Below are 20795 nucleotides of genomic sequence, written 5' to 3'. Positions count from 1 at the left end.
TAAAATGCAAACCCCAACCCAAACCTGAATTGGAAACTCAAGTGGGGGGCCCAGCGGTCTGTGTTTTTACTAGCCCTCCAGGCAAGTTTTGATGCTTTGGTGATTGAGAACTGCTGCTTATGCTGTCTTGGTGGAGAGCACTTCAGCCAGTGCCTCTTCTGCTGATTCTGTATTTATCAAAGAACCACTGACTATAATTTAGTACTCACACTACAGTTAGGAGGTGTGTGAGTTCCCTTTACAAACCTATTTCTGATTGTAAATTCCTAAGATGGTTTACATGTCAGTATCTTGTGAGCTTGATAAAAGTGAATCCATCTCGTTCAGAATGATGCATGATGAGTGTATAGTGGAAGTCTAGCTTCTAAGCCTATGAAACAGAGGCCCAGCCCCTAATCCAGGCAGATTTCACTAAGGTAGAGGCCAGGGTAGATGTCCCTGCTGAACGGGGACCTTCTCATCCCACCTCACCCTGGCTGTGTGTACTGTATATTTTTAACCAAGAGGACAGCAGAGCGGCACAGAATGGCTGGTACTCAGTATTCCTGGTTTCTGGATTATACAGATGCAAGGGAACTGTCTCCTAGTCTTATTTCATGGGCTACTGTGTAGCATTATTGAATTGCAATGGTAAGAGGGTTAGGTAGGCAGTTTTCATTTTGATTAGACAGCGATCATTTACAAATTAGACCTTAACTTCTGTGACTAAAGCTTTTGGCAGTTACTTTTGGCATTTCTGGCCCTCTAAACTTGAAAAGGACCGAGTGGTTACAATTTACAAAGTTAAGAGAGCTTTCTGTTGATTGGTGTGAATGGTAGGATATGAGATAGACTCAGGAGTAAAGGACAGGGATTTAGGGAAAATCCAAGCGGAGTCACTGCAGCCAGGCAGAGTTGTCTGTTACATGCAGATAACGAGTCATGCTGTTGGGGTTAATTAGAAAAAGAGGAAACGAAGTTGAGAAAAGAAGAGGGAGGCAGAGCAGACGGCAGAGGACAGGAATTTTCAGTGCAGCACTGGGAAAGGTTGTAGAAGCTGAGGCCGACGCAGATGCAGGGCGTTAAAGCTGTATTTACAGCTGGACCTTCTGATTCCTGGGGAGGAGGGGAGGCTGGATCGTGGGTAAGAGAGACTGGCAGGGCCAGTGGAGGATACTCTGCCACATTCTGGAGTTGTCCTAGGCAGAGGCTCCTTGTTGACGGAGGCTCAGAACAGCCATGCTTAAGCTAGCTAAGCAGGTACGAGGAAAAATAATTTACCTGGAGTTCTTTCTGGCCGGGCGCAGTGGCTCACGCCTGTAATCCCAACACTTTGGGAGGCCGAGCGGGCGGATCACCTGAGGTCGGGAGTTCGAGACCAGCCTGACCAATATGGAGAAACCCTGTCTCTACTAAAAATACAAAATTAGCTGGGTGTGGTGGTGCATGCCTGTAATCCCAGCTACTCGGGAGGCTAAGGCAGGAGAATCACTTGAACCCAGGAGGTGGAGGTTGCGGTGAGCTGAGGTTGTGCCATTGCACTTCAGCCTGGGCAACAAGAGCGAAACTCCATCCCCCCCAAAAAAAGAAATAATAATAAAGATTTTTCTGTATTAAACATCTTGTGTTTTTTTTATTTTTATTTTTTTTTGAGACGGAGTCTTGCTCTGTCACCCAGGCTGGAGTGCAGTGGCGCGATCTCGGCTCACTGCAAGCTCCGCCTCCCAGGTTCACGCCATTCTCCTGCCTCAGCCTCTCCGAGTAGCTGGGACTACAGGCGTCCGCCACCACGCCCGGCTAATTTTTTTTTTGTATTTTTAGTAGAGACGGGGTTTCACCGTGGTCTCGATCTCCTGACCTCGTGATCCGCCCGCCTCGGCCTCCCAAAGTGCTGGGATTACAAGCGTGAGCCACCGCGCCCGGCCTGCCTATAACTATTTTTAACTCCATAAAATACATTGTTTTATAAGAGCTGTCAAATTTCACTTACTCAGTCCCCTGATTCTCATTTTCTTATAAAATCCTCAGGTTCCTCAAATATGAATTCTTCTGCCATGAGAAATTAGAAACATAGTCTTAAAGTCTGGGGAAAGATTATAGTCAGATCCACATAGATAGGACAAAGTTCCAAGTCGGGAGAATGTTCATATGAGAATTGAATAGAAGCCCAAATTTTTAGGCTAAGAATATGATCAGAGGACACTTCCAGTGAAGAGAATCAGCATGAAGAGTTGAGGTACGTGGCTATTGTGCATCTGAGAGCGTGTACACGGGCGTGAGAGCGATTTAGATCCTTGTGTGTTGAATTCTAGACCCACCCAGACAGCCTCCAGTGTCTTCTCAGTGACTGTGCCCAAGATTTCTGTCCATCTGTGGACATGTTTTAATGACAGCAATTAGTAGTAATGATGGCTATTAAATACTTAATGACATTTCTGTGTTCTGAGGCTTCTTCATACAAGAATTCACTTACTGGCCGGGCACCGTGGCTCACGCCTGTAATCCCAGCACTTTGGGAGGCTGAGGCGGGCAGATCAAGAGGTCAAGAGATCGAGACCATCCTGGCCAACATGATGAAACCCCGTCTCTACTAAAAATACAAAAAATAGCTGGGCGTGGTGGCGGGCGCCTATAGTCCCAACTGCTCGGGAGGCTGAGGCAGGAGAATCACTTGAACCCGGGAGGTGGAGGCTGCAGTGAGCCAAGATCATGCCACTGCACTCCAGCCTGGGTGACAGAGTGAGACTCTGTCTCAAAAAAAGGAATTCACTTACTCTCCACAGAAGTAGGTTCATAAAGAAGGAATCTGAGACATGGAAAGTCGAACTTTCCCAAGCTTCTAAATGGAAGAATATTCTGACTCCAGATCCTAAACAGTAAACACTACTCTCTACTGCCTCGCAGCCTGGAGATTTTCTGTAAGAGAGGGGCTAAAATAAAAAAGCCCACCTCATATTGATCACATTCTTAGTAATCCTTGAATACGTTTATGTTGTGTCATTCATGAATGTCTTTCCCCTCTGGCCAGATTATAGTATTTAGGTCAGGAGCCATTTTTTCTTGTTTATTTTGTATTCTTACATTGCCTAGATATGCTTGATAAATGGTTTTTGAATGAATGAACCAAACTGTTTCTCTCATTCACTATGCTTCTAACTGTCTTAAGGAAAAGACAACCGTGGGGTCCCTCACTGCGTGCCCGGGAACCTCTCTGAACACGGAATCAACTTCCTTTCTTTGATTTTAGAGCCAGATGTGATGTTTGAAGAATGTAATCTATTTGCTCTCAAATGTGGAGAGCATAGAGCTAGAACTCTAACAATTAGAAGTTAATCTGAGACGTCCTACAATACATGATTTTAAAATAAAATCGACCAGTGTCAGTCTGGTGCAGTGACGCATGCCTGTAATCCCAGCACTCTGGGAATCTGGGGCAGCGGATCCCTTGAGCCCAGGAGTTCAAGACCAGCCTGGGCAATGTGGCAAAACCCCATCTCTACAAAACATATTCAAGCACTAAGCAGGCCTGGTGGCGTCTGCCTGTAGTCCCAGTTACTTGGGAGGGTGAGGTGGGAGGATCACTTGTGCCCAGGAGGTTGAGACTGCAGTGAGCCATGGTCACACCACTGCACTCCAACCTGGGTGCCAGAGTGGTACCCTGTTCTCTGCCCACCCTCCCCGCCCCCCCACCCCCCAAATCCACCAGTCTTTCATTCTGAACAACCAGAGATGTTTGGAAAGGAGACAGGAAGTAACACCTGGTGAATAGTTACTGTCGAGCATTTGCTAGGTGGGCTGCAGATCGTATTCATAATTTAATCCTCAAAACAATTATCCAAGACCTGTATTAGCTTCATTTTAGAGATGACATCTGCCTGAGGAGGAGGTAACTTGGTCAAAAGGTGCCGTCTCGTTGGGACGTCACACTCAGGCCGGTTGGCTTCAGAGACTTGGGCTTTCATACTCTGCTGCTGCCAGGACGGGGGCCACATCGCCCGGTCTCCCGATTTCTCCCATGGCTCTCCAGGCCTTGGCTACCTTCAGCATCATGTGTTCTGTACACAGCACAGCATGAGGGTGCCAGCAGTCCTCCCTGGCTCAGCGTCTAGGATATGTCAGAACTGTAAACCGTAAGATTCTTAGGCGACCTCCCTACCAGCGCTCATGTCTGCTACTTCAGACCAGAACCCTTCGCGGGCGGGGGCGGCGGGGCTTTCAGTTGCTTTCTGCTTCAGTTTTCTTGGCCGACCGTCTACCTCACAGCATCATAGTCATCTCTACTTTTGTTTACTCTGCCTTTCTGTATTTTAGTTTCTGAATTTCTGTCCCATAAAGCCAGCATTTAGGCATTTTGCACTTTGAGTTTCTTCAGTGAATTCATAATAGTAAAAATATTTAAGAAAACCTGTAAAGGCAAGATTGTTGTTGAAACCCCTCACATTAGAACACTTCCCAGGTGCTCCAACCTGGGGGGGGACTGAGGACTTACATGGGAAGGCTGAGCTCCCCATCTCTTTTCCCCAAAGATCATTCATTCTGACAGCATGACTTCAACTTGATATGAGCAAAGAACATTTCAGACAGGAGGAGAAGAAAGAAGAGGGTTGGGCAGCGTCGTGAAATGGTACACTTCCTCACCTCGGTGCTTATTTACATAATTGTGTTTTTATAACATTTCCTGTACTTCTCTGTAAGCTGATGCTGCCCTAATTATAGATTTTTAAGAGAACACTTCATTGTACCCCAGATTATATAGTGCTTTAAAAAGGTACTTTCTTACCAGTTTACCAAATACCTTATAAACTCGTAATTACATAAAACAATTCGAGATACAGAATAGAAACAGCCTGTACTGTTAACAGATGTTGGTATTGTCTATAATTGAGTACATGGCTTTCAAAGATCTATAATATTTTTCTTGAGTAAAAAGAAAAAACATGACTCATTATAGTCATCATGTGTCACGGAGACTCCTGATCAAACAGAATGCACTTGTTCTGTTTTGTGCATTCTGTACAGTTCATTGTAAATGGACTTGCCTTTGTGGATGTGAAAGTGCCACTTATTTCAGCAAATTGCCTTTGTGGCATATGCACCTACTTGTTAGCTTGCGGGCACTTGGGCCAGGCAGAGGCTGGGCCCCCTTTATCATCGTTACACCTGCACGCATGGCACTATGGCGCCACGCTCCCGGGAGGCTGCCGTCATTAACAGACTTGCTCCTTGGGAAACCCACTGAGGACTTCTCAGTGCACTCCTGCCCATCAGAGACCGCCTCGGAATTCTTAGAAGACTAGGAATGGGGCAGCCTCCCAGATGCTAGCTCTTTTCCCTCCACATCAGTTTTAGGCCTCTCTTATGATACAAGTGATTCAGATTACAAGGTAACCTCAGTGCAACACAAGGGAAGAAATAAATCCTCTCTGTTATTGAGTGCTGGCTCTCGTGTTTAATTTTCTTTTTTATTTATTTTTTTGAGACAGAGTCTCGCACTGTGGCCTGGGCTGGAGTGCAGTGGCGTGATCTCGGCTCCCTGCAACCTCCATCTCCCAGGTTCCAGCGATTCTCCTGCCTCAGCCTCCCGAGTAGCTAGGATTACAGGCACCCGCCACTACGCCCGGCTAATTTTTTGGATTTTTAGTAGAGACGGGGTTTCACTATGTAGGCCAGGCTGTTCTCGAACTCCTGACCTCATGATCCTCCAGCCTCGGCCTCCCAAAGTGCTGGGATTACAGATGTGAGCCACTGCACCCGGCCTAGTGTTTAATTTTCAATTTAATTTTTGGCACTATTTTTTTTTTTAAGTTGCTCATCTTAGGACAGTAGAACTGGAATGAGCCTTGTGTTTCCAGTTACAAAAACAAGACGGAACAAAGGATGAGGCTAGATTTTTGTATTATTGACAACCCCATATTCTTCCCTCCAGAGGAGAGCGTCTTTCGGAAGCAAGCCCGAGATACACACAGACTTACCCATTCCTTCAATGCTGTTGATGATCAGCCTTAAGATGGTTCTTTTCTCTAAGGAAACCCTCCCCATTTTTGCAGGATGTTTGAAAAATGAGTTGCTGAATGGGCTTCAGATATTTTTATTCTTCTGTTTTGTTGGGATTTTCTTCCCACTCCTATTTGTGTTAATTTTTCCCTCAAAAAATAAGATTGCTGCTCACTGCCGTTGAGCCTCCTTGTGGCACATTCATTGGTCCAGTAAAAGACTTAACTCCAAGAACCACCTACCAGTAACACAATAAAACCGTGAGTACAGATTGATTCATAAATGGCAGCGGACGAGTGTTGAAAGTGACGCATTATGTCGCTGCAGTGTATTGACATTATCAATTGTGTGTCACTAAACAGGCTAACTGGATGATTTACTTTGTGTTAAACTGCCTTTTTCAATTGGAGCAAATGTTGAGGAACTGGGACGCAATATCAGAAACCATATATTTTCTTCTGTTAACACCAGCTTCACTGAGGCATGTTGATTTTGGCTGCAGGCTGTAAGGCTCTAGTTTAAATGGTCTAAACAAGTGATTAATGACCAGGAGGCAGGGCTTTACACTGTTTCCACATCTTTTCTCCTTTCTATTTATGTTGCCTTGATGCTTGGGGGAGGGGGGTTGTTTCAGAGTAGTTCACGCTGTTTATTGTGCTGACGTTGGTTTCCATCCTGAGAGTCCTTGATGTTTCTTTGTGGATTTTGTTTGTTTTTAATATTATTTAGCATAATAACCTAAACCATAAACGCTTGCAGTTGCGATCCAGGTGTCCTTAGTTCAGCAGTCAGATGTATAATAAGGGCCACTCTGTACGGTGAAAGGTGACAGCTGTGGCCCCCAACAAAGAAGCTCTGGACTTGCCCTCCCAAGTTTCAGTCCTGGTAACTTGAACTAGACTTTCTAGTTTCTTGAAACATTGTTTTATTTTCTTGCAAGTTAGTGTGGTGTTCATATTTCACAACGCTGAACGATACAGTGTTTCTCAAATGTGCACTTGCCAGTAGATGCGTAGGTTAACTGTTACCGTGAGGCTGAGAACTGGAGCTGCTAACTGACCCTGTGCGTTTGTTCTCTGCGTAAAATGTTGTAACAGTGCTAATTACTAAGCAGCTGAATTTGTGAGAAGGTCCACAGCACTAATCTGCACCTCAGTGTTGCCTTGCTAGTGAAAAAACGTGAGCATGTACTCAGGACACATGCACTTGATTTATGAACTTCCCAGGGGCACGTTTATCTGTGGATCACCGACGGTTTGACTTGTGGGATGAAACATTTGATTTCTATATGTGCGCTTTTGAGACACTCCTTTTTACCCTATTAAGAGTTGTTGAGGGCAGAACAAGACATTTTAAAAGGGAAGAGTAACATTCAGAGATTTTAAAACGGAAGCTTTTAAATTACTACTTGCTTCTATTTTTTTGCTAGTTTTAGAAAAACAAGGAAGAATATCTCAAGTTGGAATAGTCAGATTTCAGTGTTTGGGTGATGGTGTTAAAATCGTTGTTTTAATGGTAGATGAAAATGATTCTGTTCTGTTGGGGATTCACATCCTGAATAAATGTTTCTACACAATTAGAGTCTATAACAGACTAAGCCAGCATAGTGGTGGTGTGGGTTTTTTGTTTTGTGGTGGTTTTTTTTTTTTTTTGTCTAAAAGAACAACTTCAAGCCTTGGGAAAGAATTTGTTTTTGCCCTGTGGATGGGTCAGAAACATCTGCTTCAGGTATAGTTTACAAGTGTTACTTATTAACCCATGAGCTTTTCGAAAACCCAGATGAGGAGCTGTGACTATTGAAAACTACACATTCCATGTTTTTATAAATGGATATTAAGATGAATTCCACATACCTATTATTTGGATTTCTGGCAGCCAGAACTTCTACAAGGAATTTGTGTTTTTAAAAAGGAATGTGAAATTAATTTTTCTTGTACCAGAGTTTTGCTGTATATGAAGAAATCCTGCTCATGGGCAGAAAGCAAAGGTTTCAAAGGAACCTCATCTCCATATGGTTTGACTCGATAATCCTTTATCCACCATCTTCAGCTCTCATTCCTTTGCTTTCTCGCCTGTGGCTACATTTCTATCTCTGCATCAATTAGCACAGTGATTTATACAACAAGCAAGCAGTTTAGAGGTAATGGTACACAATTAACATCTCATTCCACCATAAAGGGTATGCTAAATACCCCAGTCATTGCTTTCTCTGCCTGGAATTGAAATAAGTGTTTGTCCTAATTCATATGCTATCTGATGTGAAGTGGGCCTGCTTTGTACCGCACTACACCATTAATCTAATTATAGATAGCTGCAAATGAAGTGCTGTCTGAGCTGGGAGATTGAAGAAAATAGCCTTTTGTCATTTAGCATGACTCTGTGAAGCAAGATCACACTTTACAGGGCAATACTACAAAATGGAAATCTCAATAATATTGCTGCCTGTTGCATCTTTTCTAATTACAACAACATTGTAAACACAACTGGGCGCTGATATAAATAGAGCTGTAGATATGCTGTCATGTGGGTTGTAGGAGAAAGTCCTCCGAGTGCTGTTGGATTAAATGATGCATCCTGATTGACAGCTACCTTGAGACTGCACTGATGGAGTTGTCACAGCATTATGCTAACAGGCTGTTCCAGCGACTGCAGCTGTAGGAGGCTGTGGTTTGCCCTGCTCCTTAGCTGCTGCCTGTTCCTGTCCGCTCCTTTGCCTGGGCTGCACCTCCAAAGGAAGGACGGCCGTAGGCTTCACTTCTGTGTATTGTCACTGTTGTGTCTTGGAGATTTGTGGTGGTGGTGTAGCTCAGATACCAGGCAATTGGGCCCTGTGCGGAAGTAGAGAGAAATTATTTTGTATAGCTCCGAACCTTGCTATGTTTTTCCTCAAGTGATAATTGTGTACCCTACAAAGAATTTAGGAGAGTAGAATGTGGTTGAATTACAAGTCTCATTCCACTGAACTGTTTTAATTTATATCTAGTTTTTCTCTGCTTTTCCGACACGCCAGTGTTTTTAAAGATGCATCATTTTTGCATTTCGCCCTTTCCATCACTTTAAAAACACTGACACTATTTCTCCAGCTCTGAGTTAGGACAGTAGACCTTTAGGGGAATATTTGAGTGTTGCTGTCACTGCCACGCTGCAGAAATGAAGACAGAGCTTAATGTTGGAGACCTTTGGGGCCAGAAGGTGTAAAACCTTGACTAGGAAGAGAGCCTAATCTTTGAAGAAGTGTCTGCCCCCTTACTTAGTGAGGGGCCAGTGCTTCAAGGTAGCTGATGCACAGTGATTTACAGTCAAAGATAGCACCTGCCCTTGAATTGGTATTGACTGAGATGGCCAACAGTTGAGGACATGAAAGAGCATTAACAGTCAGTCAACTGTACGTGTCCTAATTGTTACTGGAAGAATGACTTAGAAATGGAAACTGGAAGTGAGCCCACTTGAAGAGGAACGGAGGTTGACAGTGGCACTGGAGGCTCTGAAATCACAGCTGAAAACTGTACAGCAAACTGCAAGCGCTCACCTCGGGAGCAGCCGCAGACCTCGGGATCATTGCAACATTTAGCGCATGGGGTCTGCAGAATTACATTACTGGTACTTCTACAGGCTGTGGAAAGAAGTGGGTGGATTTAACGCTGTGAGGAGGTGCATGTACTGTACAAGTACAGAAGCCTCCAGGGTGGTATTCTGTGTATCCGTCAAAGTGGAGCGTGCCTCAAAGTGGGTGATTTTTTGCTGTCTTTGGGGTGCTGAGTTCTAGGGTGCTGGGGTGCAGGCACACATGCCCAGTTGCAGGATGCTTTTCTTAATGAGGTCCAGTGATAACATCCCTCTCTCACTCAGACTGTGACTAGCCTCCTCCTCCTGCTGCAGCAACCACTCTCAGCCCCCAGCCTTTCATCAGGTCCATGGAAGAGCTGCGTGACAGTTTTAAAAACAATCCCACTGGCGTTTCTTGTCGTTGTCCAGCTCTTGTGGCTTTCTTCCTGACCCTTTCATGTCAGCTGTGATTCCTTTTCTTTCTTTTAAACTTCTGGGAGAAATTCTCTTGTTAGACATGGTTTCACACTGTAGAGGCCATAAAATTAATTTGCTTAGAGACCCGGGCTGGGGCCACTTTTCCGTCATTGGGTCATTAGATAACACCACATTCCCTCCCATTACTGTTCTGTGTGGGTTGAGGAGTCCCACCAGGCCAAGCCCAGAGAGCAGCTGTTCTGTTCTCACTTACGTGGTGAGCTGTTTTTCACGAACACTTTTTTCATTTGGCGGTGTGGTCTGGAGAACACCTTCCCAAGCCAGCGGAGTGAAGGCCACGCACTGACCAGCCCCGAGCTCACTGGAGTGAATCCTCTTCCGGCGCCACATGGCAGCCCAGCCCCACCCACAGGCAGCTGCTGTCATCCATGCTGGCATGTTCCCTCATCCTACCCAGGCAGCGGGAAAACCTGGCTGCTTCTGGGATCCTGCTACTCTGTCCTGTCCACAAGCCTTCAGAGTCTTGGATTGCTACCCTCAAACATCAACTTTGTGATTTATCTTCTTGAAAACAACCACAAAAACTTAAAATCAAAACTCTCTAAGGGAGTTTCGCACAACCCATGAGGAATAGTTAAATGCCCAAGGTGAAACCGAGCTTGTACCCCACGGTCCAGGTAGGGGCACATTCCTGAAGTCTCACAAAGCATTGGCTCTTTGTGCCGCCAAAGAATCCAGAGATGCCAGTAAATAGCAGTTTTGATCAGAAGCTTGGAAAGCCCTGGTGTACATTCTTAAATGACTTTTCTGGGGCATCAAAAAGCTTTTACGGTTCTCACCAGGCAGTTCATTCTGATGGGCCCATATGCTGCACCCCACTTGGGCCCCCATCCCGGCACGCGCCCTGTGCGGCACAGCACAGGCCAGCTGAGAGGCTGTTTTAAGAAGGCATGTTTGTGTGGTACACTCACGGGGTCAGGACAACATCAAAGATAACCTTAAAAAGAGAATCTCTCTCTGCCTTCTCTTTTTATATTCAGAAAGGTCATTTCTAAACCAACTGTTTGCACCAAGGCCTCTCTGGAGGAGTTTACCCCGTTGTTATTTTTTACTTGCTATTACAATAAGTCACTTATCCCCCAAACAGATTTAAGAACAATAAACAAATACAAAAGGAAAAGGAACATCTCATCAGTAACAAAGACTGCATCTAAAGGCATTGAGTTTGTGACTCTTTTACATCTCTTTCCAAGCAAAGCAGGAGTCCTACAGAGAAAGGAATCTGAAAGATGAAAATTATAAAAATAGTAAAAGGATCCAGTGTTCGTCAGAATCTTGTAATTTCTGGGGAGAAATGAAGCTAAATACAGTCTTAGCACTTTGTTCATATGCAGGCTGATCTGTGATATAACTAAACTTAGTTTTGGAGTATAGCCACTGTGGTGAAATGTAGTAAATCATATTCTCAACGTATGAAGATACTTTTCCTGAATTTAGGTTTCACATTTTGAAGTCGAATTCTGCAAAACAAGAAAAAAATAGATCTGTGTGCTACACTGAAAACTGAACAAGGCAGGTCGTAAGTCAGTCACACAGAAGGCGCAGCTCAGGGCGATACCAACTAGAAAAGTAACTTTTTTGTTGACTCTGATGCTTCTAGTGATGTTGGATATTTTCCCCCATGGCAGACAGCACAGATATGAAAACTGTGCAATTTGGTCCAATTATAGTCCTCTCTGTCCCTCCACACCCTCCCCCATTGATTTAATGAAGGACTTGGAGGTACAATTCATCACTGATAAATAGTCCCTCTGCCCAGAATGTTTATTAGACTGACAGCAGCATGCACTCTCCTCGCTTTTTCCCTCACCACTTGTGACTCAGATGAATTTTAATAGGAGCAAAAAGCTTTTATTTGCACTGTAATTTCACTTAAGGATCATATCCTTCAGAAACTGGCAGACGCTTCTATGTCTTGATTGCAAAACACACACTCAGGAGTAAAGAAACATGCAAAAGATGTTATTATTCAACCTGTCACAGTGTCGCAAATCCACTTGGAACTTAGGCCATCAAAGCTCTCCCCCCACCCTTTTCAGTAGGCCCTGTGAAGAGGCACTTAGAGATTCCCGCCGTCCCCACGCAGAATTAAAGGGGGAATTATATTTTGTTTTTGCATCCCTGCCATCATGATGCCCACAGGAGGCTTTGAGTTACAGCAAGTTTTTTTGAACAAAATGGAGCTGTCTCACTGCTGCTTCTTTCTTACCCAAGAGAAATCAGACCTGGTAGGGATCCAGAACCTTCGGGTGGTGGTTCCAATTTCACCGAGAGACACTTCCTCCACCATTTTATCTTTTTTTCTGTTTGGATAGATCAAATTGTGGCTCATGGATTTATTCACGGAGAGGACAGGAATTCTCTTTTTTGAAATGTTCTGCTTCACTGAACTGCCCTGAATATGCCCGATTGTTTGAGAGCCACCTACAGAAGGTGCCATGAATATACTTGTCTGTGTGTATTTTCCATCAGTGTTTATAACATCTTGATGTTATTGTCTCTCAGTGCAGAAGGCATTCTCATTATCTTCATCTTTTCCTAACCATCTTGTTACATCAGAAAGACTATGTAGTGCCTTTAAGAAAAGCCAACTTTTTCAGTCATTAATATAACATTTTCTGTCACTGAAAAAACGGAATTTTAAATACTATTTTGCCCAAAATGAACACTGAAGCCCATTGTCTTAACTTACTGATACGTAGTGCAGCCGCTCTTGGAGGGCTGTGGGAAGCTGCGACAGCCATCTGCTGCCATCTACTGGCGCCGGTCCACATGTCACCTCCTCCATCCCCTGGGCCTGCCCAGCTCACGGGATTTTCCTTGATGGGGATAAGTTTGTAGGTGGTGAAGGGAATACAAGATTCTCAGTTTTCTTCATAACGTTTAGAGATGTTTTTCTTAAAGATACAGGATGATATTTATCAATGATTAATTTTAATAACTGGAATAGCCCTTATTTCAAGAAATTTCTGAAACAGCTCAATATATGACAGAAACAAATACATTTTGATGTGTGCAGCAATTGAGAACCATTTGAATTTAAGGCTGTTACTGTAATTTGAATTTAAAAGCTAAAAATTGATTTAGAATGAATGCTACTTTTGAGGAAAAGTTCATTTGAACTCACTTATGGTTTTGTTTTGTTTTTCCCTTAAGTACAAGGTGAATATCTTAACCAAACTTGCCGCAGAATTGAACAGATTTATGCTGGAAAAAGTGACTGAGGACACAAGCAGTGTTTTGCGCTCCCCGATGCCCGGAGTGGTGGTGGCTGTCTCTGTCAAGCCTGGAGACGCGGTAAGGGCTGTGTGTGTCTCTGCAGGACATGCTGGTCTCAGACTTCCCCTTCCAAAACGATGGCTAACGGCACAGCACAATTCGGCTCTTTGCAGTTCTTTCTTAACTGACCCCCACCAAACAGCAAAATCGATTTTGTGTGTTGTCGACCTGTTTCACGTTTGCATTAGGTTGGTGCCAGGACCCTCAGCGCTTCTCCTCCCAAATGATCTGGGAGTGAAGCAGAAAGAAGGCCAGATTCATTCCGTCATTTTGCAAATGCAGTGTTTTGGGAAGTACTTTCCTTAAAAGTGCTGCTTACTCTCTAGTATGCTGTGCTCAAAGCATCCATGAAGTCATGCCAGGGAATAAGACTCCAATGAGGAACTTTTTGCATGATTCCTGGAACAAATGTCTAATTGGGAAGAAGAGTTGAGGAAAGGTTAATTCTGCAATCTGTACAGTACCAGAGCACTTCCCTTACTTGGTAAATAAAATGTAGCATCACAGTTTGAAGTTTTTCATCTTGATCTTGTGACATTAAAGCACAAATCAAAGCTGTATTATTTCCTCGAGATAACTTACTATGGATGAATTGGTAGGATGCACACATTTTCTTAGAACATGGATAGAAATCTCTACTGATGAGCGGCAAAAGTGAAAAGAAAACAATTTAGGAGGCAACCAGATTTCCGGGTACACTTAAATACTTGCATTTTTATTCATGTGCAGGAAAATAGCATCCAGACATGACTGTCTCTCATGGATGAGATGGTGATTCCATTTTGTATCTCAGGTCACTGGGACTTACATTTTAGTGTCTCCTGATTTCTCAATTAGTATAGATAAAATATCCGCTTAACACTGAGGAAAAAATCAGGTAGTTGGCATTGGCTTCTAGAAAAGTATTTGCAATAAATGTGAATATTAAGAAAACATGATCAGTTTTAGTTGTTTGAATGACCAGCCCTGAAACTATTATGTGAAGTTAGAAAACCGACTTAACAGTTGCTTTACCTGGTGATACAGAAATAGAACTGTCCACTTTTTCAGAAAGGCATAAAAGAGGCTACATGGCTGTGAATTGTTGTTTGCTTTTAAAGCATTGATACTCCTGGAAGAAAGCCCTTTTTAAGACTGTCTAATGCCCACGTGTTAAGGATTTGGGAGCGGCCATAAGAAAAATTAGGGGTGTGTGTGTGTAAAATTCAGGGGAGGACATCTTCCTTCTCCAGAATTAGGGTCATAAGAGGATAGTCTCTTGGCCTTGACATTAAGAATCATTCACTTGCACATGACATTATCAGAGCTGTCAGTGGAATCTTCTAGTGACTAGATATGTAGGTTGGTAAACAATGTAAGGGTTTTGGTTTTTTTTTTCATTTTTCTTAAGTTTTTTTTTTTTTCTGGAAGGCATCTAGTCTGTATACTGCCAGCCTGAGCTTGTCACTCCTAATTGTGTGGCTTTAATTATAAAATTGTGTGTGTGTGTGTGTGTGTGTTTCAAGTAAGTGTTTTCCTTAAATCCTTTTCTAACACCTGAATCCAAACCGGAGCTGAGGGAGGGAGGGCAGGGAGGAGGGAGACCACTCCTGCCTCAAGCCTGGAGGCCAAGAGGGTGTGACTGCAGCCCTGGCCCCTCACAGGGCCCTCAAGGAGGCTGCTCAGAGGCAGTAAACGGGGCCGCTCCCAAGGGCAGATGAGCGCAGCCTTCTGGTTTCTTAACAGCTGCTGGCTCCTGATCTGACTTTCCCACATACCGAAAGGGTTTGGCCTTTGTACACTGCATTTCCTGGTTAATAATTGAACGTAGAAAAGCAAGGCATTTCGTAAATGGGAACAATGTGATATCAGTCCTCAGTTCATTGATGTAGCTCAGATATTAAAAACACCCACCAATAATTAAATGTGTGTACTCATTAAGAATGGTTTGAGAACTGTTAAAAATATGTTACGGCAGAGCAATGGGGCCTATATTTTATGCACTCCTTTAAAGTCAGAGTACTTGGGGGGCACGTGCGGTGAACAGGCTCAGGACCTCGGGATCTGTCAGCTCGCTCCTAAGTTCTGTTTGCGGGGGCTGCTCAGGTGGGGCGTATACTTGCTTTTGTCTTTTTTGGTACTTGCAGAACTTCCTTTCATATTCTGTGCCATTGTGTTTTGATGAAACAGTCTTTTCTCTTGAATTACTGCTTGTGAAAACTGTCCCAAACCACTAATATCGAAACCCAATGCCGCCTGAGAAGTTTCATCGTCGGCTCTTAGAGCAACTTCTGTAGTTAAATTCTGCTTAGTGTAATTAAAACACAAGAAGTTTCCTTGGACCAGAGGCACGTCACTTACTTGAGGCCATTGTGAGGAAACACTACTTGTCACGTTGAAGTTTTGCAGTTTTAAGTGATTTTAACACCGCGGGGCGTGTCGTGTGTTCCTCCGCACTAACAATAGCCGAACGAGGTTCCCCTTTTATGGGTGGGAAGATAATGGAGTCAGTCTCCTTGGTGTATTTTCAAGGAAAATAAGGACCCCAAAACAACTAAGGACCTTACAAGTATTCTGTTTTTCTTTGAAATGTTACTTTTTATAGTTTAAATTCCAGTAATCTATCATGTTTCTGTTTAGCTGAAGTAAAACTTGACCAATCTTAGAATGGTGGGCCTGGAAATAAGTTCTAAAAAAGTGTCACATAAATCGTAATGAACAAATGTGTTTTGTGAAGTAAACAATTTGAACCCAGTTTAAAAACCTCAGGAAGAAGAGATGTGGGGTGGCCGTCGAGAAGTAATGAATCCACTCGGGGCGCTTGGTGTTCCAAGGCCTGTGAACTGATTAATTTGAAACACTCAGCCTGCCCTAAACACAGAAGCTGTGTTTTATCTGAAGGGCTTCTGTAGGGTTCACACAGCAAAAGTTCCTAATAACTTTTTCAGTGTCTATTATGTACTATTTAACATTAAATGTGGCAGGTCACATTTTAAATGATTGTGTAATAGTTTTTCTGAACACGTGGAGAGAGGATGTTAATATACAGTAAAATGCAGGTAAGCGAGCAAATCAATAAGAAAGTACAGTGGATTATTAAGGTCCAGAATCACGAATATAATTTAGGAAACAACTGATAGAATAAATTTTATGTGCCTTTTTATATGCCTTCTGAAAATGTTTCTGCAGTAACTCATTTCAGTTTGAAAACAATCCCGTTTTCTTAGACACATAACACTATTGTAAACTGGGAGCACTTCTGTAATCAAAGTTATCATGACTCAACTGTTTCAAACTTCTACCTTTATGATACTCTTGAACAGAAATGTTAAAAATATATATATTTTCAGAATAACGGTAGAATACATTTTTCCATGTTAAATTAGACTTATAGCTGCTGAATTTATTGCATAATTTTCACTTTGACTTTGAAGTCAAATAAAGTCATGATGAGCACATTAGCTTTGTTAGCTTTTTGATATCAGAAACAAAACAACCCCATAAGATAGTCACCCAAGGAGGCATTTTAATACTGCATTTAGTTAAGATTCTTTCAAGTAATGTTTGTATTCTGCAGTCATTGCAGATTTGCATCAGAAATACTCATCTTATTTAATACACCAAACAATTAAATGAGAAACGAACCATAAGCTGGCTATATACTCATCTGCATTTCTTTCTTTCTTAACGATTAGTGAAACCAGGTGAAAGAATAGATTGAAATTAAGTACCTGTTGCTGCTTTTTCTTGCGAATAAGCCCATTCAATATTAGATAGACTTCGGGATATTTTGGTGGGGCCAAGATGAAAAATTCACCTCGTGATGGAATTGACCTTTAGCAGGGGACAGTGAGGTGTTTGCGGTTGTTCCTCTTGTGGACAACGCCTTAAAGGCAAGAAACAGCCTACTGTACAGTGTGCCAGTGGAAGCATCACATTGTGAGCGTCGGTAGCACCGCCACTTACACCTCACCCTGATTTTGTTTCCTCCTTGCACGTGCTCTTTTGACAGGGCAGGCTCCCAAGCAGGTGCGCAGTCAGGGCCACAAGACACAGGCACCCCATCCCATCTCAGAGTATGACGTCCCCACCTCCCCTTTGTCTCTAAGCCTCATGTAACTGAGCTTATAGCCGACCATGGAGAACTGGCAAACTTGGTGAGATACCTTTGTTTTTTATTTCTTAAACAAGATTTTAAAATTTCATAAGCTCTCAAGTATCCTAACGAGAAGGCAGGGCTGGGCCCTCCCGACGGGTGTTTGCCTGGCATCGCGCTTGTGTGCCTCATGCAGCCCAGGCTCGTTCACTGCATCCTTCCCTGGCAGAGGGGCTAGCCTGGCTGCTTCACAGACTTTCCAGTTTCTGGATACCTTGATTTACAATCACAAAATAATTGCAATAATTAAATTTATACGTTTTATAGCAATAGTTACTCAAGCAGTTTATTTGACAAGATGCCAGTTTTCACCCAAACCTCAGATTGTACCTCACAGCATGTACACAGAGATCCATGCATTTGTTAACATTTTATAAAACTTTAAAATTATGAAATACTACAAACATGCAGAAAGTTACAGAGAAGAATCCAACAAGCACTCCTGTGCCCTCTGTTCACCATTTCCATATGTGTTTCGAATTTTATTTAACAATGAAACATTCCATATAACATGAAGTTCCCCTGTGGCAAGCTCCTCCATCTCATTCCTGTCCTGTCTTCTTCAGAGGTAACGACGCCCCCTGGATTTGGCCTTTTAATCTTTTCCAGATAACATTTATTTTTAAATGTTAAGAGTTGGTTTTTGTTGGGGGTAACAATCTGGGAATTTTTACAGTTTAATATACTCAATGATAATTATCAATATAAAATAAAAAATATTTATGTGGATCAGTATATTAAATATTATAGCAGAGTCTTCTCCAAGCTTGGCGTTTGATTTGATTATTCAGGAGTGATCTGCTTGGGAGTGGAAGGTGTGTTTTCTTTGTTTTCAACATTTTTGTAAGTGACCATTCTCAGCCTTACCAAGATGTAAACTATCTTTTTCTCTTTTAATAAAAATAAAAGTTTACAAAAAAATCATCCTTTCACAGAGCCCTTTCAAGTAGCATGCTTCACAAAGGTAGAGGGTCCAGGCTAATTTCCGAAGGTATTGTGAATGACATCAGTTTTCACTAGTTCTCTTTGTAACTGTAGGCTTTGGCTCTGATTTTGAGCTAACTTAGAGGGCAGTAGGGAGTCATATTTTTCTTCATTTTAAGTAATTTTAAAAGAAACTGGACTTGTTTTATATCGGCCACAAGTCTGTACTCTTACCTTTAGCCCCTTGGGTGCTGCCCAGTTCTGGGGAGCCCCACTCGAGAGACAAGGGGAGCACCAGGCAGATGGCATGTGTGCCTGAAGTCCCAAGCCAGCAGCGGGGCTGGACGGTTGGCGTCTGGGTTCCCGCGCCCTCCATTGTGAGGCCGCTCGTGCATGGGCCATTAAAGGAGCCTTCAGCCGGAGGAAGGGCTGGGCGGACGTCTCCTGCCCGCCTGGTCTCTCTTTGTAATTTGATAATGGTTCCATCCTTGCTCAAATACTACAGTCTCCCGTGGCCTCCTCCCCGTCTCGCTTTACATGAAGATGTTGGGATGTGAATACACGTTTCTTTTTCAGGAAATATCAGGGGATATTTACCAGCCTATCTTACCGGCTCAGAGGAAGTTGCTATTAATATAATCAGATGCGAGCAGTGCCTTTTCACTCAATCTGAGATGCCTTTTTTTGTGACTGTTAACTGAACCTTTCTTCAGATCTAAGGGCCTTAAAATGTGTGGCATTCAGGCACCTGTGTTCCAAGCAGACCAGCCTTTAACAATGAAATGGAGGGATTTTCACTTTTGTGGCATAGTCAGCAGGGCTGATATTGATCCGTGTTTTTCCGGTGGCCCGGCGTTGCAGAAGTGGAAACTGCAGCGGGCTGGTAAGCCCTCCGAGCCTTCTGTCTAATTTGGCAGAAAAACACAGAATGTAGGACAACAAAAGAAGCCTCCTTTTTCCATAAAAATTCTTCCTCCCACCCACCCTTCTTCCCCAAAAAGGGGACTTAATTTTTCAGCTGCACACAGTGATTTGGTGCTCACTCTTGCATCGAAACAGTTGCCGTCTGAACAGGCAGGAAACAGTTTTCTTTTAATTGCCGAAATCATTCGGAAGTGCTTCATGCCCTGCTTCTGTACAGCAGATGCTGTGCATTAATTGGCCTGCGTAGAAGTGACCCAGGGTTCCTTGCAGCGGGCCCAATTTTAGGCAGAGGGTTTAAATAGCTTATTTATTATTTTGTATAATCTGGCTTACATCGTGTGCTCCTGCACGTGTCGTATTTCATGGTCTGCAGTTTCTAATGTCATGTGGGTTTCAAAACCTATGTTTCTCTGGTAATGTACTAGCAGCAGGTAAGCTCAAAATACCATCCATCAGGAGCTAATTTTTTATCCAGATACTCCAATGACTGATGAACCTGTCTTTTGTATGAATGTTTAGCACAGTGGAAAGCCATATGCCACTGGCACCGTTTCCTCTGCATTCCTTACAGTTGCTAGAGAGTGGGCTTCCTGGGGGGCGGGGAGACTCGATGCTGTGAACGTCCCCTGGCCTCTATCTCAACGATAACACCTTTAAAACAGCCCTGGGTTTGGGCAACAAAAAGAGGATGGGGCTGTTTTAAAGGAGACCTGACTCCCTTGTCATTTTCTTTATCAGAAATACGACTACACACTCTTAATAGGGAACCTTGTTTTGTTACTCCCCGTCTGTTCCAAACAGACCTCAGTCCATTAGAAGGGCCTCCCTTGTGTGGGAGACCACAGCTGTTACTGTAAATCTCATCCACTCACTGTATCACCCCCATTTTGTGGCTCTGAAGGATGAAATTGAGAAATGGAATACTGTGCAGTCATCCTTTACATCTCCAATTTTAGGCCTTTGCCATCATTTTCATGCTTTTATTCCAAATCAAATAACATTAGTGAGCTACACCACCTTCTGATGAATATCTGGTATTGAGCACCGCTTTCAAGTCTGTGCTTGTGGGGGCTTCCTTTTATGTTTGGTGGTCTTTTTTCCCCCGTTCTCTTCTCTTTTTCTTCCTGCACTTTCTTTGAGCGTTCTTCGTGGTCGTGGCAGTTTGCAGTTTCAATGATCGGCATTGCCAAATGTGTCCCTGTCTTAGCATGTTTTCTGAGAGGGGGCATGTGCGGGAGAAGGTGCTCTGTCTTTTAATCTTCGTGGAAGGAGTGAAGAGAACTTGGTAGAAGGATATTGGGGGCTTTAATCAGAAGTAAGAAGTGGTTTAAATCATTAGCACAACAAAGCATACTATAAGCTTGAAGATAAAAGTCTCTGGGGAAAGAGTCCTCTGAAAATAAATGGAACTTGATAGATTTCCATATCATTTATAACTTCCCTTAATTACACTTGGAAGACTTGCCAGTAAAACTGGAAAATTGGCAGCCTATATCCATTAGAGTCATTTTGCCGA

General features: G+C 43.2%; 1 protein-coding gene across 8 annotated transcripts in view; it reads left to right on the top strand.

The window, feature by feature from the left end:
* Nucleotides 1-20795, top strand: part of PCCA (propionyl-CoA carboxylase subunit alpha) — a 452191-nt gene that overhangs the window by 424556 nt on the left and 6840 nt on the right. For 6 of the 8 annotated variants that reach the window (XM_055244179.2, XM_055244186.2, XM_055244181.2 and 3 more), the window contains one exon: nucleotides 13174-13314. The exons of the other annotated variants lie outside the window; for them this stretch is intronic. In XM_055244179.2, the coding sequence (XP_055100154.1) occupies nucleotides 13174-13314 (141 nt within the window). The remainder of the gene's footprint in view (nucleotides 1-13173; nucleotides 13315-20795) is intronic. 8 annotated transcript variants of the gene reach the window in all.

This window comes from Symphalangus syndactylus, chromosome 15 (genome assembly GCF_028878055.3).
Source record: "Symphalangus syndactylus isolate Jambi chromosome 15, NHGRI_mSymSyn1-v2.1_pri, whole genome shotgun sequence".
Lineage (NCBI taxonomy): Eukaryota > Metazoa > Chordata > Mammalia > Primates > Hylobatidae > Symphalangus > Symphalangus syndactylus.
This window is presented reverse-complemented; position numbering and strand designations above follow the sequence as displayed.